Source organism: Rhodnius prolixus, unplaced genomic scaffold (assembly GCF_049639745.1).
Source record: "Rhodnius prolixus isolate KJV_2025 unplaced genomic scaffold, Rpr scaffold_1, whole genome shotgun sequence".
NCBI classification, from domain to species: Eukaryota; Metazoa; Arthropoda; class Insecta; order Hemiptera; family Reduviidae; genus Rhodnius; species Rhodnius prolixus.
This window is the reverse complement of record NW_027411581.1, coordinates 10905764-10926215: the sequence shown is the minus strand read 5'-3', so window position 1 is coordinate 10926215 and position 20452 is coordinate 10905764. Positions and strand designations below refer to the sequence as shown.

At 31.5% G+C, this 20452-nt stretch overlaps 1 protein-coding gene and 1 long non-coding RNA gene across 6 annotated transcripts; one reads left to right on the top strand and one right to left on the bottom strand.

Annotated features, from left to right (window-relative positions):
* Nucleotides 1–1099: 1099 nt before the first annotated feature.
* On the top strand, nucleotides 1100–19682 carry Sclp (leucine rich repeat containing protein 20 sclp). Of its 3 annotated transcripts, none has more exons than XM_074112706.1 (4): nucleotides 1100–1529; nucleotides 17995–18138; nucleotides 18252–18419; nucleotides 18499–19682. In XM_074112706.1, the coding sequence occupies exons 1-4, from the start codon at nucleotides 1376–1378 to the stop codon at nucleotides 18660–18662; spliced, it is 630 nt and encodes a 209-aa protein (XP_073968807.1). In that variant the 5' UTR covers nucleotides 1100–1375; the 3' UTR covers nucleotides 18663–19682. The 3 variants fall into 3 exon arrangements, with proteins under 3 accessions (XP_073968807.1, XP_073968826.1, XP_073968816.1); XM_074112725.1 differs by lacking the exon at nucleotides 1100–1529 and adding an exon at nucleotides 11114–11253; XM_074112715.1 differs by lacking the exon at nucleotides 1100–1529 and adding an exon at nucleotides 17226–17550.
* On the bottom strand, nucleotides 1638–16093 carry LOC141446307 (uncharacterized). Of its 3 annotated transcripts, none has more exons than XR_012453624.1 (3): nucleotides 13674–16093; nucleotides 11041–11239; nucleotides 1638–1869 (listed from the first exon to the last, which is right to left on the bottom strand). It is a non-coding gene; the product is annotated as an uncharacterized lncRNA (long non-coding RNA). The 3 variants fall into 3 exon arrangements; XR_012453627.1 differs by having other exon boundaries at nucleotides 11041–11236; XR_012453625.1 differs by lacking the exon at nucleotides 1638–1869 and adding an exon at nucleotides 9715–10238.
* Nucleotides 19683–20452: the final 770 nt, after the last annotated feature.

The following is a 20452-nucleotide window of genomic DNA, read 5'->3' as shown; positions in this document are numbered from 1 at the left end:
TTAGATTACAAAGGAATTATTTGTAAGCCGAATTCACTGCGACCTAAATGATTTTTAGTGGGTGAGAAAAAAGTGGATTTCCTTATGGTATTGTTAAACCCAACAGTGGCTCTTATCTTTGCTGGCGCTTTGCGAATTTTGTATTTAGAATTTCAGAAGTTGTTCATATTATTAGAATGAAACTGAAAGACGCCAAGATCTTCCACAGGGTTATATTATACATTTGGTTGTATTAAAGGAAGCTTGGCATCCAGCTATCTTAGAATCACTATCCTCTGACAAAATTTCCAATCAAACTAAAATGACTACTCCAGGCTTCGCTTCGGTTCTTTGTCGCAAGATTAACGGTGTTTGGTAATAAGATAATCTATTAGACCAACCCTGTCTGGAATTCAGCGCTTCCCGTTCTCTGATAACCAAGCGGAAGGGCTTGATCATTTTATCTAGACAGTTTAGCCTACCTCCAATTTCGCGTTACAAATGGTCTACATCTAATTGAGTTACGTTCTCACCACTATTTGAGTAAGTTTTGATCGCTGTATGTCACATACTTGTGGTTTACTAGCAATTAATAAAAGGATGTTTAAACAAACAGTGAATAACCTTATACTACAATAATATTAAAAATGAATGAACATAATAAATTCAAGAATCCACTAAGGTGAACTAACATGTTCTAATAATTATAAAAGTGTTCAATGAATTTTTAATAGAAAAATTCTGAAAATGATTTTTTAAATATGAAATAGAGAAATGGGAGCAAGGATCATTATTAGCGATTTGGTTGGCAAAAGAAAAATAACAGTTAGCACTGAGTGCCAAGTTTTGTATTTTCTTCTCTGAGTTAGGATGACTCTGGGTTGCTTTCTATCGGCGGTTCTTTAAAGTTGCGTAAAAGTGCGAACAGCTGGCTGAAGACGTAATAATAAACGGACTGTTTGGCTGCTACGAAAGAGAGGTATAATCATAGTTGCTGCGCGGAGGGGGCAGAAGAGGTATGATGAGGGGTGAAGTGGTAAAAAAAAAAAAAAAAAAAAATGAACTGCGCATAGTTAGTGCGCCTGATACTATAGGTTGACCCAGCCAACAGCACGGCACAGCTGTTCATATATAAACATTGCACTGACTAGTTGCAAGTTCAGTCGATACGTTATCGCTTAGCTGGCTAATTGACTTTTTTATTTAAAAAAAAAAAAAAGAAAAAATAATTCTTTTATTACAGTCAAAATATTTTGTTAAAAGTTACGACAACTGTAGTCAAAAGAAGATTTTATAGTCAGGAAGTGAACAAAAATTGTGTTGACAGGAGAGAAACTGGAAAACAAAATTTATTTATTAATCATTGTTTTGAAGTAGTAAAAAAAAAAAACCAAAAATGAGGCCTCCATCATCCCATTTCGGTGCTGACATCACCAACACGGCAAACAATGAGAACATGATGGCAAACATGATCTGCACCCGTCTGGCAGGACGAGCGGTCATCAGGGTAGTCGGTCGCTGTAACGAGGCTCAGGACAATAACAATTTGGGTATGTACCCTCTTAGTTGTTATTGTTCTTCTTCAATCATTTACTTTTCTAATTGAAGCTTTGGATCCTAACGCTGATCCAAAGAAAAAAAATATTTTTTTTCTTCTTTTAAAAACTAATTTATTTACAATAATAACTAACACAAAATGTATAGTAGCTTTAATAAAACTCAAAAAAGAAAACAATTTCAAAAATTCTGTATAACTGTTACTTATAGCAGGTATACCGAGGATGTAACCAGTTTGGTACTGACTGAACTTCCTGTGTTTCATTTCAAAACTATGCCTTCTTAATTAGCCAATCCATGTTTCGTTTATTAGTTTGTCTTCATTTAATATCACTTAAAAAAAAAAATAAAAAATAAATTTAAATTTAATAATAATACAAAATGAAAGTGGTATGCTCGTTTTGTAATTTACGTATGAATTACTGAGGAAAGGGTTTTAAAAAAGAGATTATTTACACAAAAATATTTAATCTTGCCTGTGAGGTCTTCAAATTTACATTAAACTTTAAAAGTAGTAATTTAGTTTAATAATAAACTAGCCCATTATAATAAATGATCTTTTGAGGGAAACGGAATACCTCAGAACCTTCCTTAAGTCGATGTATGTGCTAAAACAAAACACAAGTCTTTCTCTTAGCAAACAGCTTGCAAATGTATAAGTAATTACTCTATAGATTCGCACTTGCTTTCAAGCGAATATTCACTAAAAAAAAATTAAAATCCTGTATTTCAGCGATTTTTTTTTTATTCTTAATTCCCAGAAGTGTCTAAAAATAAATTTTCTGGAAAACGATTAAAATAAAAGTTGTGTACCAACATGAGCGCAAAAAAATGTAAAAGTTGAAAGAACTTGAGAGTTCTAACTATACGTTCTTAAATTGAGTTACTAATTGCAACTCTTGTAGTTCATATATTTTTTGAAAAAATTATCTCTGGTGGTCCTTTTCTATTTGTTTCCTTCAAGTTGATTAGAACGAGATGAATGATTAGGCGCTCTCTATCTATCAATGAGTGCTATCTAACAAATCTTAGCCAGTAATTTGTAAACTGCAATCCTCATAAACATATTTAAGTTTCGCTTTGGAAAGTTTTCTGCAATTAATTGGAAAAAGCAACGGTCATGTTCACTCCAGATTTTTTACTTTCTTTTGCGGAAGAGGAAGTACTGCCAACCTGTGAAATTTTTTGAAATGGATGTTTTCACTGTAATTAATTGAAGAGCTCTCAAAACACAATGTTTTTAGAAAATTGTAGTTATTTAATTATGGTAATATATATCAGTTTTTTAAGTGAGAAAATAGAGCTTATTTCACATTAAGTTTACACTTTATTAGCAGAAACCTTTACGATATCTTTGTGTTGTTTGGAAATCAACTTTAAAAACTTTCAGTTTTTGTTCTAGTTATTCAATTAATTAATTAATTAATTACAGTGAAAAGTTCATTTCCAAAAATTTCTATCATTCTAACATATCTATACTAACTGTTAAAAAAGGTAAATCAGCTGAACTTGTCAAAATTAATTCAGGCGCTTCCTTGAGAAAATCATTGGGAAAACTTTCCAAAACAAACTAAAAGAAGTGAAAATATCTTTCCAAAGTTTTAAATGATTGTTAAGTGAACTGTTGAAAGCCAATAATTTTTTTCAGGAATGCCTCGAATTTTTTAAAAATAATATGTCGTGTACCGGCCAAACAAAAAAGTTTTGGGATCCAGTAAAGTACAGTCTCTTTCATTGATGTAATAAGTTAAGGCGCCAAGGCAGTTGGTAGCCGAGACCGCAATACTCGGATGTATTGAGGTACTGTGTTCAGTTCCCCAGTCTAGTTTCATATTTGATTTGATTTAACGAATCTGCTAAGTTAAGACTCCTGCCTCCGTCACCGTTTACCTATATGTTAGAGGAGAAACTTACCGGAAATTAAGTCCATTATTTTCATAATTGTAGTTGGGTAAGGTTAAACAGAAGCTAACCTGTAATATTGTACACATATTTATGGGGAAATTTTAGTATTTTCTCTAAAACATACCAAATTATTCCTTTTAAACAGCTGAATAAATCACAGTTATTTTTGGCGCTTTTCTTTCCTGGCTAAGTGGGTAATTTCAGGAAACTTGACTTCCCATTTACTCTATTAATATCATACTGGTGATAAAGTCACTTTAGAGGTGAGATCTAGTACTCAAACGTTTTGCTTAAAGCCATAAATTGGATTTTAGCCCGGGAAAAATAAAAGAAATTGTCCTTTATTGTGTACCACTATCTAGAAGGACAACTTCAAGAGAACTCTTCTCAATCCTCCCCCTCAAAAGTGACCTTCAAATAAAATTTGCATTTCTACGAAGTTGAGGAAGTTCATTGTTCGAAGTTTGAAGAAAAAAATCTTTAGAGCCTATTTTTTTTAAAAATAGTGGAAAAAGCATATCGTAATCTTACTTTCGGTGGAAGATTTCTATCGTTTATCCAGTGTCATGAACTCACCTGATCGCAATTCTTTCTTCTAGATAGAAGTAAAGTGTAAAGTAAAAATAAAGATCGGTTCACTTCTCTCTAGAGATGGCAGTAATATAACTTAATGGACTTCACTAATAGCGATGTAATTTAGCCGTATTGTAGAAGTTATTTTCTCTTTATGCTACAATTCACTATAACATTGGCCCAATTCCAATCAACTGAAGTTACGAAAATAACAATAGACTGAAATATTTAACTAAATTCATACTTTATCGATTTAATGACATTGATATTTCTTTCGTTTTTCATCGATACAAAGGAAATACATTATAAAATCCAAAAAATAATCAACGGAAGTTTACGTTTTAAGGTCTCAATAAAAAAAAAAAAAAACGGAAGCGGAAACTGAACATCATGCATAGGTAACCATCAATGGAAATCGTTTACTTGCTTTCTGATATTCAAAATAATCCACTGATATTGCGAGTTTTTATTTATTATTAATTTCACTCACTGCTAAATGAGAATGTGCTCCCTGATTTTTATATCGATTTTTTTCCCCCCCGTAAATATAGGTTTAAAGATCCCATGAGTTTAAAAAAATGATTTTTATAAAAAAGCAAACACTAAAATTCGCAGGAAGTTGAAACTTTGTAATTTGATTGGGATTCACTTGTGGACTAGATTGCAACTTGGCGATCTAAACAGCTCTACTTTAGAATATCAGTTTTTCTTGAAAACAACTCTAAAGAAGTTCTACGCCTCAATTTCCTCACATCCTCTTGTTTCACAACTTATTGCATTACCAATAAATCTTCCAAGACGCGGTTGAAGCATTGGTGGCCACGCGATCTTCTTAATGAAGTAATTGTCAGTTCTTATTAGGGAAATGTTCTACTTTAAGATTTTCACTAATGGGTGAATTCTCCCATCATGGTAATCATGTATTTATATACTATATGTATCATGTTGTATCAGCATCACTTGTTGCAGAAATCTACTGCAGTTGTGAAAATAAATAAAGTTAAAAAAAAAGAAGATGTACATAACTAGAAACTGTATTCATAGAAGAAAAAGGAGCTGTATGCATGTACAAAAAATGAAGAGTACGAAAAAGGAAATTGCTTCACTTTTAGAAGTGTGAAGTTGTCCACAGGAAATTAATGTTCCCAGTCTCTCTTGAATCCAAAAGAAGATATTAAATACTCTTTTGCATTGTTCAACTTCATAACTAGAGCGCTAATAAACAAAATAAGAGTTCTCCCAGAACTGCTTCGCAAGATATAGTGTGCGTTTATGGTTTGCACAACTAAAAAAAGTATAAAGAGCTGATTGCTGTCAGTTCAAATTGAGTATTGTTCAATGGGCCCTCGATAATTCGATTTTGATGGAAATGCATCATCCGGAAGTACCTCTCTTCTTAAAAATTTTCTTAGTTATTATTTTTTTTAAATTTCTCATTCACACATCAAATTTATAATCTATAATTCTATAACAGTTACAAATCTATAGTAGCACAACTTTAAAGTACTATCCTTTAGTTTTAGTCGTTAATAAACTCAGTGGCTTATTTAAGTTTCTGTCTTGACTGTCGACTTCTCACTGGTTACATACAGTTCAAGTTCTTTTTTTAAAGTTAAAAATGGTTAATTATAACAATTTAAAGCCGAACAGGCGGCCCATCTTAACCCTTCGATAGCCAAGAACCCCGTGTTGCCAATTTCAGCTACTTGGTTGCTGAAATAAGGAATTATAAGAAAAAGACATGAGACGTCGCCTACTTTAACTTCTCCGCCCAGTCGAAGAGGTTTATAAAGAATGTTCAGCCTCAAGAATTCTTCCAAGATCATCACGTGGTGCAGAAAAGATCTAAGGTACATCGTAACGCGGATTGCTGGACAAGAGAACCTGTGTGGCGAGCCACTTGTTCAACTTGTTGGTAAAAATCAGCGGGACTCATTGGTCCAATTGGTCTGGAATTGAAGAGTATACAAAGTCGATGGCGCACTACCTTAGGGAATGTCCACACTTTGTGCAATGTATTGAGAGCATTTGGATCTGTCTCTGGAGGATTAGCTAGTTCGGTTCTGTAAAGAGACTGACAGGATTGAGAGTTCCAGTATTATACTGGTTATGAGACCACTTGTGGGCCTAGGACCTATTCTTTAAGGCACCGGTCTCGAATAATAATGCTAAAACTCAAAAACGGAAGCCATTCCAGTTTTTCAAACTGGATTTTCATGTAACTTGTTGAACCAGGTGTTATAAATATTCAGCCTCAAGAATTCTAAATTCATATTTAGAGCCTCTTACTAATTTGGACGAAGCTTTAAGCAAAAAAAAATCATGCATTTGACATTAGAATGACAAGAGACACGTCTGAGTAAGTAATTATTAATGAAAAATGTCACATTGGATCACGTTGTCAGAGAATTGAATAAATAGTCCATCTAACTTTTCCTACACTTTCGGATGTTGTTTTGAAGGAGAAGAAAAGATGTTGAACACGGTGAGGAGGAGGGGGTGACTTTCTCTTTCTAACCGCTGGCACACTTTCTCTGGTTTGGTTAAGTTCTTCACCAAAACTAGACTGATGTCATCGGTAAACAAAAAACGGCCTAAACATTGAGATCGACTTTTTGTTCCTTTTTCATCCAGAAAAGAAAAAATATATATATTTTTAAAAAAAAATTATCAGTGACAGCGCACAAGGAACAGGATATTAAAGTTTGTATTAAAACAAAACATTGTACGTTAAATGTAGAAAGGTTATGTCGTATTTCTGCCCTATATGGACGAAAGATTTGAAGGTTAATACAGTGGTTTTCCTTGCCTTCCATCCAGGGGCTTCCTTTATTATATGACCGTAACTTTTCTAACTTATGTATTATATACATATATAGTTTACTTCTGACAATATTATTTATATTTTAGAAAATAATAACAGCTGGGTAAATCATTGTATGGTGTGCACGACTTCCTCTTGATGTAATTAACGACATAATTATTAATTTCCTCTTGCAATAATTTCTCTTGTTATTTAATTGACAAATATTCTTTTAATGTTTGAAATTTAAAATAAATTCCAATTTTCTAAACTTTACAAAATTGGTGGAAGTCTTAGAATTGCCCTGTAATTGATTTCTTTCCCTTAACGCTTTGGCCATATCTCATATCTGGCATTCCAGTATGATTCTAGACAGACTAGACTATTTAATTAGCATATTCTCAGTGGAGACATTTATCAATGTATTGGGTATTGACTTAGATAAGAGGGTTGTCGGAGTGGGCAGTATAGGCACACGTTATAACCTCATTTTAAATAAATGCTTCTGCAAGATGTTGAGCCTGATTGCTCTGTATCTTTCTTCAAAAAAATTGGGGCATAGAATCATCCAGCATTTCTTCCACTGCCGCATGCTTTTTTCGTACTTTTTTTTATTTTTTGAGGTGATCTCAAAACATTTCCGGTGAGGTGTGAAGTTCATGATCTCAGTACTTCCTCTTAAATGAATGTACGAGAAAGATAAGAAACTATAATATATATATATATATTATATATAATTATATATATATATATAATTTATGAACAATTTTATGGAATAAAACAAAACAATTTTAATGATTCAGACAAAAAAAACAAAATCTTTTCCAGTTAAAAATAAAACGATGTACCTTTCTCCATTGAGAGAGATCTGATGTAACAAAATAATTTAACATAAACTTAGTTGCACCATGAATCAGGAATCAAATCCTGCATTACATAATTCAATTATAAATTAGTAATTATGTTTAACAATCTTCTTTTGTTATGCTAGGATACAGACAGTTCATTGCTTTTCTATTTATTACTTAACGTAGTTCTAATTAATCATATGCTTAATTCCTAAACAACTCAAACAACTCCTAAAAAATGGTATTAAATGGTTTATTTTTTTCTAATTTTTCTATAAAATGGCTTCAAGCAATGCCGGGGTAAATAATCTCTTTTAAGCGAAACATTTCTACGAAAAAATTGGTCAGAAACAAATTTCAATAAATTGAATTAATTTAAATTTAAAATGAAACCATAATTCCTGTGTGTGATGTTGATGCTGTATTTTTCTATTAGTAAATAAATAATAATAGCAAGGGAGACATCTAATTCGTGTTTTTGAACATTTAAGAACAGGTTTTTTTTTTTCATCGATTCATCTTGTCTCACATCTAACAAACCACTTGGATCTTTATTAGACTTCTAAAAAAAGATAAAAACAAACAGAAGTTTTTAAGACGTATGTATATGTCGTCCATTAAACCCGGAACTTCATTGGACCTGGTCCAAGGTGCATGACAAGCAAACGGTCCAATAATAGTACATCTTGCCCTTCCACTGTAGTTTAATCATTACAAACTTTAAATATGTAAACATTTATTTATATAACTTTATTATAAGTCTAAAATGATAAATATTTTAAAATGATTATTTATCTAAGATTACTTGTTGATACATTTTGTTCACATGAACAAATTTATTCTTGGTAGATTTTTTAAATCAATTAATTTCAATATAAGTATAAAACAGGTGGAAATTGGAACAAATGATTCCGACTTTAATTTCTGAGTTACAGAGATTGTGAAATCCGTAAATTGTTACCATCTGCTCATCAAGAACAGTCTGAAACTTGACTAACCTAAGTTGCAGTTCTTCCATTACAGTCCATTAAGGGTCCACCCTCCGCAACTACATTCCTCCACTTCAGCCTATCTCTCTCTCTCTCTCAAGCCACTCGTCTCCACCTACTCTCCTGAGGTTCTATTCTACCAAGTCATCTAACCATCCTATACGTAGCCTTGCTCTGCCTCTTCCTCCAACCGGATTGCTTGTAAACTACCTCTATCCTAGTTCATTCTTTTCAGGTGACTCAACCACCTCAACTTTCCATGTTTCATATCACTCTACAGGTCCATCGTATTATTTCTTGTTTTGACTACATCCTCCATACTCATTCCTGTTTGCCGGGCCAAATATTCTCCACAGCGACTTCTTTTACCAAACATTGGGAAGAAAGAATATTTCGGCACTATTTTGTCGGAATAATGCGTCAGAATTTAATTTAATAAAAGAGGTGAAACAAAAAAGGAAAGATCAAACAATACTTGCAATAATAATGTATTGTTAAAATAATTACTATGAACTAAGTGACAGTGTTGTTAACCGCCTCAAGGACAGCCTGATACTGTTATTGCTTTTTAAATGTTGTAAATATTAAAACAGCTGATGTTTTTGTAAATAATAATCAGCTGATTGTCTTTCTTTCGTCACGTAGATTCTTTTTATTCATATTTCTTTATATAAAGCTTATTACGGTATTAGCTTTATTGACTTCTAGTTTTCCTAGTTTTCTGTAAAGTGAAGAAATAAGCTCAATGTTTAAAAGGAGGATCAAGGAGTAAAAATATTATTTCTGATCTTAAGATTTATGGGAGTTAGATGAACACTTTTTTTCTCTGACCACAATAACAACTCCAGTGACTATGACTACTCCATAGTATACCTTCCTAAAGAATCAGTTACTTGTATAAGGATTTAGCCTAGACAAATTTTTATGGATTGTAGGATTAACAATATTTAAGATACGAGCAGAAAGAAAACGCGTTCGGTTCTTGGCAAAAATATGAATTATACTTCTGTGAAGTAAATAACCGCACGGTAGCCGAGCGGTTAGAGGCGAGATCCGCAAAGCTTGTACATATTGTTGGTACTTGGTTTTGATTCCGTCGGCTTTATCTCACATTTTCTTCAAATGCCCAATGTTTGAACCATATTTGCTTCTAGTAACTTACACTTTTAACACCCACAACATCCAAAATAAAAATTTAGAAGGTTATTTTGTACCCTAATATTTTATCCAACATTAACCTAGAATGAATTATCCGAAAAAATTATTAAATTAAAAGAGTATGTAGCAACTATATAAGAAGTTTAAAGAAAAACAAAGAAACGATTTTCTAGTCAAAAACACCTACAAAATGAAAAATTTGAGATTTTAGACGATAACTTTCAGGTTAGTATCGAGTAAATATGTATATTTAAATAAAATACTGTGGCGCAAAATTTCGTTTCTCTTACGCACTCGCATAAATACTAATAATAATTCTGAGTAATCGCTCTTTTCAGACCTGAGGTTACATCAAAACTGAACCTTCTCCTGAAAACTAGATATCTAAAAGTTAACACGATTTTCTTTTTTCTTTTCATTTAGTAACTGAAAATAAAAAAAATTGTTAAACTAGGAAAAAGAATGATTACATTTAGTGGTAACTATTGTACTAAACGGAAATGAATGCAATCTTGTGCAATAGTGCAGTGTACATTACAACCTCCATCAGATGACCAAATTATATCGACTGGCTAGTAGCCAGCTGTTTTTTTTTTATTTCTCCCCTTGTCAATAATTGTTAGCACGTAAATTTATTAGTAAAGAATTTGCTATAATTATGAAAAGTATATTCAGCAAAAAAATTTGGTGGCCAACTTTGAGATATGATTATGTTGGTATAACTAGTATTTATGGGTAATCCCGACAGTTGTATTTATTACTAGTTATTAAAGGTACACTTGTACTTTAATGTTACGTCGAGGCTTTTATGTTCTCCAATGAGAATCCTTATTTAAGTGGAATATTTCTTAAATTCTAGTTTCAAGCTGATAAATTTTATTCTTGTTTCTGGTTAATTATTTTTAAGAGAGTGATACTGAAAGTGATCAGTAGTTTGTTCTTTCGAGAGTTTATTCCCGATTGTGTTCTCTTGGGCTTCGATGTCCTTGTTCAGCCAAAATATACTTTCTTAACTTGAAATCTACAAACTTTACTATCACACATAAGAGATCAATATCGTAGTGCTATGTGGAAATAATTTCTTCTTTCGAATGAAGTTGTCGATCAGGCAAAAAAAAAACAAGGTTTTAACGCCGTTAGACTGCCCAAAATTCGCCTAGCAATTTGTGACATGGCGTTTCAATTAAGCTACAAATTGTTTACTGCATCTACTTCCATCAATACTTACTTTATACGCGCTATTTTTTTACTTTGGTACTCTTTAGCAGATTTCCACATCGTCATCTTAAATGAAATGGATAGTATCTGCCTCATCCCTAGTACTGTTTTTTTTTTTTTTGCGGATCTCGTAGAACTTATCTCAGAAAACTCCATAAATAAAGACATTCACGTTAGATGGAGCTTCATCACTCATCACTGGCAGCCTGCTGCAAGAGAAATGGTGAGTTCAACCTTATTTTAAAGTCGTAAAATTTTCAGATAAATATTATAAAGTATTGATAAAGAAATAAATAAATAAAGTTTCGCTTCAAGAGTAAAAAAATTATAAAAGAACAGTTCACATCTTATTCATCGTGTTTTTGATAAAAAGTGTAATTTTGTAATTCAAATCTTTTCAAGGTGTTTTCTTGGATGTAATAAACTGATTTGTATTAGACTTTCCACACGAACAAATCGATAACTAATGATAACATTTCAATGAAAGGCTGTGATGAACAACATAAGAAATGTTTCATTCACAAATAAATAGTTCAATTTGTACATTAATTAACATATCGCATAATTCCGGCGGAAGTTTATAATTGAATTAGACAACAAACTTCGAAGAAGTTCCTTAATACAATATTCCAATTAGCATTGATTTAATTTGCAATAATCATGTCTTTACTAAATTAGTGATGGGTGAAAGAGGAGTGAAATTCCGAGAGGAACCAAGAGAATATGCACTGATGTAGCATTTAATTACAATGTAAATATTAGTTCCGGAATTCCGGAAAGATTTTCATTATCGTAACTTTTTTCCCCGTAGATTTGTTATAAAAATGGAAATATTCTACACTGTAAAGTGTAGCAGATACAATAATCATTTCTAAAGATAATACTGTGTATGTATGTATGAGTGAACTTTGTATAAATGTATAAGCTTTGTGTTTAACATGTACAGTTCGCTGTGGTGTGAAACACGCATGTTGCATGTTTACGCAACTTTAAACTTCCTGCTTACTTGCTTATTGCTAGGCAGGAGAGGGGTGTTCGAACGCTTCCATACTTCTTTAATTATCGTACAATCTTTTCACTGGCCAAGGCCTAATTAATCTCAGGAAGTTATTTGGTAATATTATCACATAACTTTCAAAGAATGGTTAAGAGAGAGGGCAATGTAGCGACCCGGTTTTCATGCAACCTGCTTCACATACATTTTCAATCTACATATTAAGGAAAATATAGCTGATATTTTTTCCCATTCGATTATTGTTAATAAATGCAAAGAAAATATAATGCAGTAATCATAATTGTTAGCTTCTTTATAATATATTTTTTTGAAGTTAAACTAACACCTTAGACTATTTGCAACTTGGTGCCGTGTATTTTATGTATGAAATTGATTAAAATAATTGGAATTTAGAGAATATCAGGATTTCTAAAATGGTGGTTGAAATCCGCACAGGGCTGTTGGCGGATATCTCTCTTATGTCTTCTAGCTTGGTTTCCTTATTGTTTTAGATATCTAATAGGGCCTTTCTTTTAGGATGTTTGTAACCGAGAAAATTACATCCATCATCTTGCGACAAATTGTTTTTCGTGAGTGAGGATATTAGGTTCCAGATTCTTTTTGGTCGGAACAGGATGTTGGTGGAAGAGCTTTAAGCTGTTGTCCTATTTGTTCGGTATAGGTTGGCAATCATGAGTAGCTGAGACTGGTGTTTCGCTCTAGTTTCGGCTTGTGTTACTTTTGTTTAACCCAGAGGTTCTTTGGTTGAACCAAAGGAGCTTGGTAAACTAGATCTCTAGTGGTAGTGATAATAACAAACCATTCTGGTTATTAAGGAAATTTATATTGAAACTGTGAATGAAAAGAAGAACATTGGTTTGAATACTAGAAGTCAGGAACATTAAAAGTACATCGTTAAGCAGACAGATGGTTCAACCAGTTGGTTAAACTTGCAAACTGATTTATTAAAAACATCTTTTACACAATTAAATAACAGCCGTCCGCCTCTCTTCCGTCATGTTTTTATTTTTAGGCCTACTTTCGTATTAAAATAAACAGCTATTTCAATTCATTGGAAAGCCCAAACACGCAAAATCTGTTATTACTATAAATATCATTCTAAAAATGACGGCGGAACTGTACAGCTGACTACTGCTCAGAATGCTTTCTCTCTTTATGCCACGAGCCAAAAACACTCTTATTTCTTATTTCTCTAGTTCCCTGTATCTCTCCTCTCATTCTCTTCTCATATGTAAATATACATTAGAGAGTGACGACGGACCAATCTGCCTCTGTACAGATTACAAGGTCTTCTACGCAGTTGTTTCTCTTGTATAAAAAATGATTTTTTTTATATCCCCTATCTGAAAAGATGTTTTCTAGCTTTTGGTATTATAGCAGAGCTTGTATTGCCGCGAGCTCATTATTTTTATATCTTTAATATGTAATCTTTTTTTTTTTTATAATTGAGTTTTATAAATAGGTTTATTTAACAAAACATGGTGTTTGTTATTTCAAAGCAGCTATGTACTTAATTTCACAGCTGATTAGCAGAATACAAAAATATTAAGTGAACTCCATTAAATTTTCTCTTTACAGTTCTCCAGGCTCTAACTCCAAATTAAAAAAAAAAATTAATGATTACTTACGTTATTCCAATTATAGAATTGTATATGTCCCTCAATTGATACTTTAAAGAGGAAATCCGAATGCGTTAGGGAATGTCTAGGGATTTATAACTTTATAGTTGGAATATAAAATATTAGCTTTCTGGGATTTTTGTAGATTCAAGATATTTGGTTTTATTCATGCTCAAACTCCTAAAAACACATAAACAAACGCACCACATACCAATTTGTATTAATAACAATTTACTCTTTATTTAAACAATTATACAAAAGAAATACCAAATGACATTCTTTATTTTATCAGACATACCTCTATGGTCCATAACCTTCTGAGGAGGTTCCTTTTTGCATTATTGTTATTCACTTACACTTTTCTTGTTTTCAAAAACCAATAATTATATTTACCATTTACTATTCAGTAATTAAACTCCTGCACCAAAGAATATCAATATTTCCATGCTGCAGAATAATTCACCCGGACTATCTCAGTCCTTAGTAAGCCTTTAAATTCACTGAATGTTTATGAACCTTGTTAATCGAGCTGTGCCTCTAAAGCATCCACTTCGGTAATTCCTTATTTTTCGTTGTGGTCATAATTCTGCTCACCCAAACAGACGCGCATACTCATCATTTGCGCTCTAAGCAATGACAAAGAGGACGTGTAAAGACTCTCCTCTAAAGAGAGCATTACCAATGACCCACGCTCGACCTCTGAGACCATAATTCTGTAAAAAGCTGTTTATTTTATTCACAAATTTAATGTTTTGATGTTGGGATAGATTACTTTTTTTTAAATAAAATGCAATGGAAGAGAAATAATTTTAAAAAATATTAAAATGGAAACAAAAATAAATCATTTATGAAGTTTGATCTAAAATTTTGAATTACTGAAAAAAAAAAATGTAAAAAAATTATGAACAGTTTAGAATTGTAAGCGTAACGAGTGTTGTCTTGCGTTACTTGTTCCAGAATTCAGCCCACAACCTCATTTGCAATTCCATATTAGCAATTTCATTTTAACGGTTGAAAAAAGTAATTCCAAGAAAACTCTATCTCCTCTTTGCAGGAAAATACAACTGTTACTTATTTTCTGTAAACATTTCTAGTAAAGAATTGAAAATATAATAAATTATTAAATTCTCATTTCTCGGATTAACTAACTTGTGACTGATCGTCATGCACTGTATCTTCTAAACGAATATTAAGCAATTATTTATTGTACAATGTTTTTATTATCATTATTTTTATTGTAACTCTTAACCTGTCTTTATAAAGATGTTTGCACTTCAAAAAAAATTTCTTGTTTAAACACTTACATCTTAACTAGTTTGCTTAATTTTTGAATTAACTTTGGGTTTGTGCAAACCAAAACATATGAAACTCAGACTTAACTGTAAGACATGTACATATGTACATATGTATGTCCAGTTCAAACAATTCTTTCCATAACCTTCCTTGAATATTACACATAACCTCAAACAGTTTGATTTCTTTCAACTCTTAATTTTGGTCAGATATTTCTAAGTGAAAAACAGTATAGGAAATGACTCTTTAAAAAGTTGAGCAACACAATCCTCCTGGTCCAAAAAACACCGTTCAAATGTACCACGATACTTCTTAGCATTGCGGGTCTCGCCTCTAACCGCTCGGCTATCGCGGCGCCTCTCTTCTCCTGTTTGTTACATATTGGAAAAAAAAAAAAGGAAATAGAGAATAATAATTTCTATAACCATTAAAAAATTATTTTAGAACATTAAGGTTACTTTGACTCTGCTTAATTGCAATGATTGGACAAGGAGGTGAAACTTGAGTATCAGTTCAGCATGATTGCTAAATTTTCAGCTGCTGAATTCTTTTCGAATACACGGCAGAGTTCAGTGTATTACCTCCTCCTTTTGACTGCTCTCTCTCTCACATTTATTTAATCCAACTTCCGCTTTGTCATCATATGAGAAATATTTTTTTCTAAATAAAAGTATTGCAAAATTATCCCCATAATGAATTTTAAAAAACTTCGCTGTTATTTCTGGCTTTGATTCTCTTTTGAGCAACGTAATGTACATTGGCGCGATACCAAAATAATAGCACGTAATTCTGATATTATTAGTACGAAATTAGGTTAATATTAATGAAAATAAATTTTAGCGCAAATATAATAATAAACCGAATAGTGTTCGGTGTAAAGTGCTTCATGGAATAATATAAATTAATTCTTTACTTTTATCCTCAAGACTTAATCCTGACAAAAAATAAATTGCCACACTAAACGAACGCAGTGTAATCTAAAATTGTTTACAGGAATAAAGTGCCGGTTGAACCATAAACTATAATTGTAGAATGCCTCTGGCCTCACCGTGAAGTGTAAACGCGGGAAAAGAACAAATAGTAAGCGCGCGAAAGATCCCATCACGGTTAATTCCCGCGTTTACTGCTAACTACAGCTCCATACTCTTTCTCTCATTGCTTTTTAATTAAATCCCGCAGGATTAGAACCCTTAATTTAACCCAAGTTTAAGTATTCGCAATGTAGGCCTTAATTCCCCCCACTCAGTGCTAAAGTTTTCTTTAGAAAAAGCTTCTTAATCTACATTCAAATCTCCATAGTTAAAAAACTTCTAACTAAATGAACGTATTTTTGGAACCATGATAGAAAGTGATAATAATTGAAGTGTGGAAAAAAGAATGATGAACCGGATGTAATGGAATTTTAGTTTACCTGTAATGGGAAAAATGATTCGTTCTAGGCTACGGTGTCAGCTAAACCAAATTAAACTTCTTTTTTGTTTAGATATATTTAAATGTAATTAAAATGTATGATATAATATAAATATATAATACGGGGTAAAAGTTTCCATAAATTTCTAGACAAATTTTAGATGTATGTTTCATTTTTCAAAATAAACAGTATGTGGAATCTAAGAAAGTGATAGTTCCTTTAAAAGTATTACTTTTAAAACTAAATATTAAATGAAAAATCGAGTTTTCAGAAAATTGGTTAATTAGAATTTAAAAAAATTCATATTCCACATTTTTATAGTTCGATAAGAGATTGGCCACGAAATAAGAAGTAGTCAAAACTACTTTTGTGGGCTTCTTTAAAATCCAACAACCGTAATGTTAGAACAAACAAGCAATAAATTAAGAGGTCGACGAAAAGTTTGAATTTACTTATATTTCATTAAATCACGGATTTTTAAGGTCGTTAATAATAATGGAACGTGTTAACTATCTTATAAATAGTTTAGATTAAATAAGATAATAAGTTTAAATCTCGATATCTGTGTGAATCGCAATGAAATGGTTTGATTCCTTTTAATCTTTCATTTATAGTAATTAAATAACTTCCTACACCAGCGAAATGTATTTATTAGTTTCCGAATGAAATTTTAAATATATTATACATAGTGACCATTTATGGATTTTTCCTTTCCATACAGACCCTAATTTTTGCAAAAACGAAGGCCGTAAAGTACAAGGTGTCCCCCTCTTTAATTTAGAATAGAACTTTGAACCTTGAGCTATTATATATAATATAAGCATCAACATTTGTTAAGGTTAAAGAGCAGCACTTCGAAGTTTCCGCTTCCTAGATTGTTCACTGTACTGCAGTCCAATATGAATCTTACCTATTTGTTTTTATTATTATTTCTTTTTAAATTTAATTTAATACAGGTTACAACTATTTCTAGCAAAGATTTTATGTTAAGGATTTTGGTCAGAAACTTTATTTGCAACTCGAAAGCAATTAGGTCGTGCTAAAAAAAAAAGAAGAAGATTTTATCTGGTACTCTAAAATGAGATCACACTATTTCCTGCTTTAGTATAAAGTTAGTAATGGCCGGTGGTGTGACTCGTGTAATTCTCCGTTGTGAAGGTGCCCAAGAAAGTTTAATTTTAGGTTTGTTCCAATTTAAATGTTAAAGTGTTAAAAAACTTCAACTGTACACCAATAATTATAATATTCATTTCAATTAAATATTAAAAAAAAAATTGTTCATAGATTAATTGCTCCTGTAATTTTCTAATAATAATTTTTTAAGAAAACTCTTGTGACAAAAAAGATTATCTTACCTCTCCTTAATTAAACGTTCCTACAAAAAAAAAAGAAGCAAAACAAGGCTGGTTTGTTTTAATAAATTTAATACGTTGTTTTAAAGTTTGATTTTTGTTGGCCGCACATCTTAAAAAATGATATTTTTAGCATCATTATGCTCAATTATTTTTATTCTAACCTCAAACATTTTTCTCTTTTAGGAAAGAAAATTCCCTCACTTCCAGTTTTTAATTAAAACAAAACATTTATCATTTAGTCAAATGTTTTTATATTCTTAATTTGTTTCAGATCTGTCAGAATGTCAGTTAATGCAGGTACCAGATGCAGTGTATCATTTAATGAGGCACACAGAATTGAAAGCTTGTAATCTTTCCAGCAATGTAATTACTAAAATTCCACCCAAATTTGCAGTCAAATTTTCTCTAATAACAGGTTAGTGAGCAAAATATACATGAGGGAGTTAATAGAGTGCAGCACTTTCTGATCATAAAGCACAAGTACTGTGAATAATTTTTTTAATTAAATATCTTTATTTTTTTCTCCAGAATTAAATTTATCCAACAATCAAATGAGTAAATTGCCTGATGAATTGGGAGATTTGGCTGAATTGGAAAGATTGGATATTTCTCACAATGCCTTCATCAATCTACCACTTGTGGCATATAGAATGCCGAAATTGACCACCCTTAATGCCAACAATAATCACATTGTGGGTAGGTACATCTTTATATAATTTAGTTTTTATTAATCTCATCAACTCAAAAATATTGACCATTCAATTAATTTTTACAGAAGTGGATATAGAGCGTCTGAAAAACAGTCCATCACTTGCGGATGTGGATCTTAGAGAGAATCCTGTACCCCCAGCCACTGTGGCCGCCCTAAAGAACCTAACTACGATCAGAGTAAGGCTAACCGTGAGGGAGCCTGAAGAATGGGAAGACCTTAATATTTAGTGGCCGCATTATTATAAACATAAAACATTATTTGTATTGTTTATAGAATATTTGCGGTATACAAACTTACCATACAACCAAAGTTGATTTTATGAATAGTTTTAATCTGTGAGAGAAGTGGCAGTTGTGCCTATAAAAAGTAAAATTGCAATATCAATACTTTGATGGGCTTTTTTTTATATTGTTATTAATAATACTTTTTTAAAAGTCACTTTTACTTTCTATATATATATATATTTTGTTTCAAGTTATGTTGTTTTATTGTTTATGAAAAAACTTGATTGTATTTTTAAAATACTGTCCATTTGTTAATGACCCTTGTGTAGAAACTAGGGAAGGTAGCCCTTAAGGGAACTAGTTTTACGAAATTTGTAAGCACATACATATCTTTGCGGACATTAATTAAGAAAAGTTTCTTGAAATTTAAAGTTCTGGAGCCTACTTCCAGTTTTTTAACTTTGTTGGTCATGAAGGTCGCCTTGAGCCTTCCAATCCGCAGGAGCAACAGTAAAACAAGTGCTTCCTTTTTTAAAATTTAAACCAGTAAGTGTGGGAATTAATTCGGGGCAGGAAAAGTTTGATTTTTATTTGTTTCTTTTTTTTCTAATTATTCTATCCAGATATGGTTGTTTAATAACAATTTTAAAAATTCTCAAATAATAATATTGAGACCTATTTTTGTATTCATATGTACAATTAAAATAAACAAAAGAAACATGAATTGAGTACGCTAGGTACTTATTTATCTTTTAACTACTTAACATTGATTCTAGCGTTACTAAAATGAAAAATATAACTTAAGATATTAATAAAAACAAATACCCTACACTATCTGTGATGATATTTTTATTTTATTATTTTTAATTTTTAATATTTGATTGAACAAACTGTGTGATGAAAGCTAGTATTTTTGTTTTAGGTGAATTAGTTACCTCGTTTTGTTTTATTTGTAAATTATGAATATGTTTTGTATTTTTGTAACTAATGCTTATAAATAATATAATAACCTTTTTATTTAAACAGTTTTCTTCTTTCTAAGTAAAATAATTTTTTTAATAGGTCCTTTTGAAATTTATGAACTCTGCCTGCAACATTGGCCATGCACAACCTGAACAATTTGTTAGTAAAAATTAGCTATGCAGCACAGGCAATTCCCCTTATTGTTTTAGAATTATTCTCTTGAAATAAATGGGCATTAGCAAACGATATACCTATTTTGTGAAGACATATTGACCACATTACATCATTTGATTTCTTACAGTCATCTTCAACAATACATATATTCAAGTATTAATCAAAGAAAAAAAGCATTGGAGAATAAGAAGAAATGCGCTATAATCAACAAAATTACAACGAAATAATTTTATCATTATTATAAAAATATGTTTTTCACATTAAATTAGCTTGGAAAGAGGAAACTCCTCTTGTACCCAGTGAAATTGCAAGATGCAATTTTTTATTCGCGATATGAGACCTCTGGCAATTGCAAGATAAGAGGCGATAATACATAAAAACAAATAAAGGGATCCTGTAAAAGTATTCTTTCCTTGTTCATTTCCCCTTCATTAAACATTGATTAATAATAGAATAAACATATTCTATGTTAAAGCCTGCCAATTGAAAATTGTGGAGTAGTAATTACGAAATGTTTTTCATTAAAATGGAACCCTTCATAACGTTAAGTATTTTGGCTATGCAGGACTTATATTTCTACCTAAATTGATAAATTTCTAACAATAACCAAAAAAGGAGTGGATTAGCTATGCGGCTAGCATATTGGATTCCCATGA

Coding starts and splice junctions, on each gene's coding strand:
- Sclp (XM_074112706.1), top strand. CDS start 1,376: ATGAGGCCTCCATCATCCCATTTCGGTGCTGACATCACCAACACGGCA. Junction 1,530..17,994: donor TCAGGACAATAACAATTTGG/GTATGTACCCTC, acceptor AATTTGTTTCAG/ATCTGTCAGAATGTCAGTTA. Junction 18,139..18,251: donor CAAATTTTCTCTAATAACAG/GTTAGTGAGCAA, acceptor TTTTTTCTCCAG/AATTAAATTTATCCAACAAT.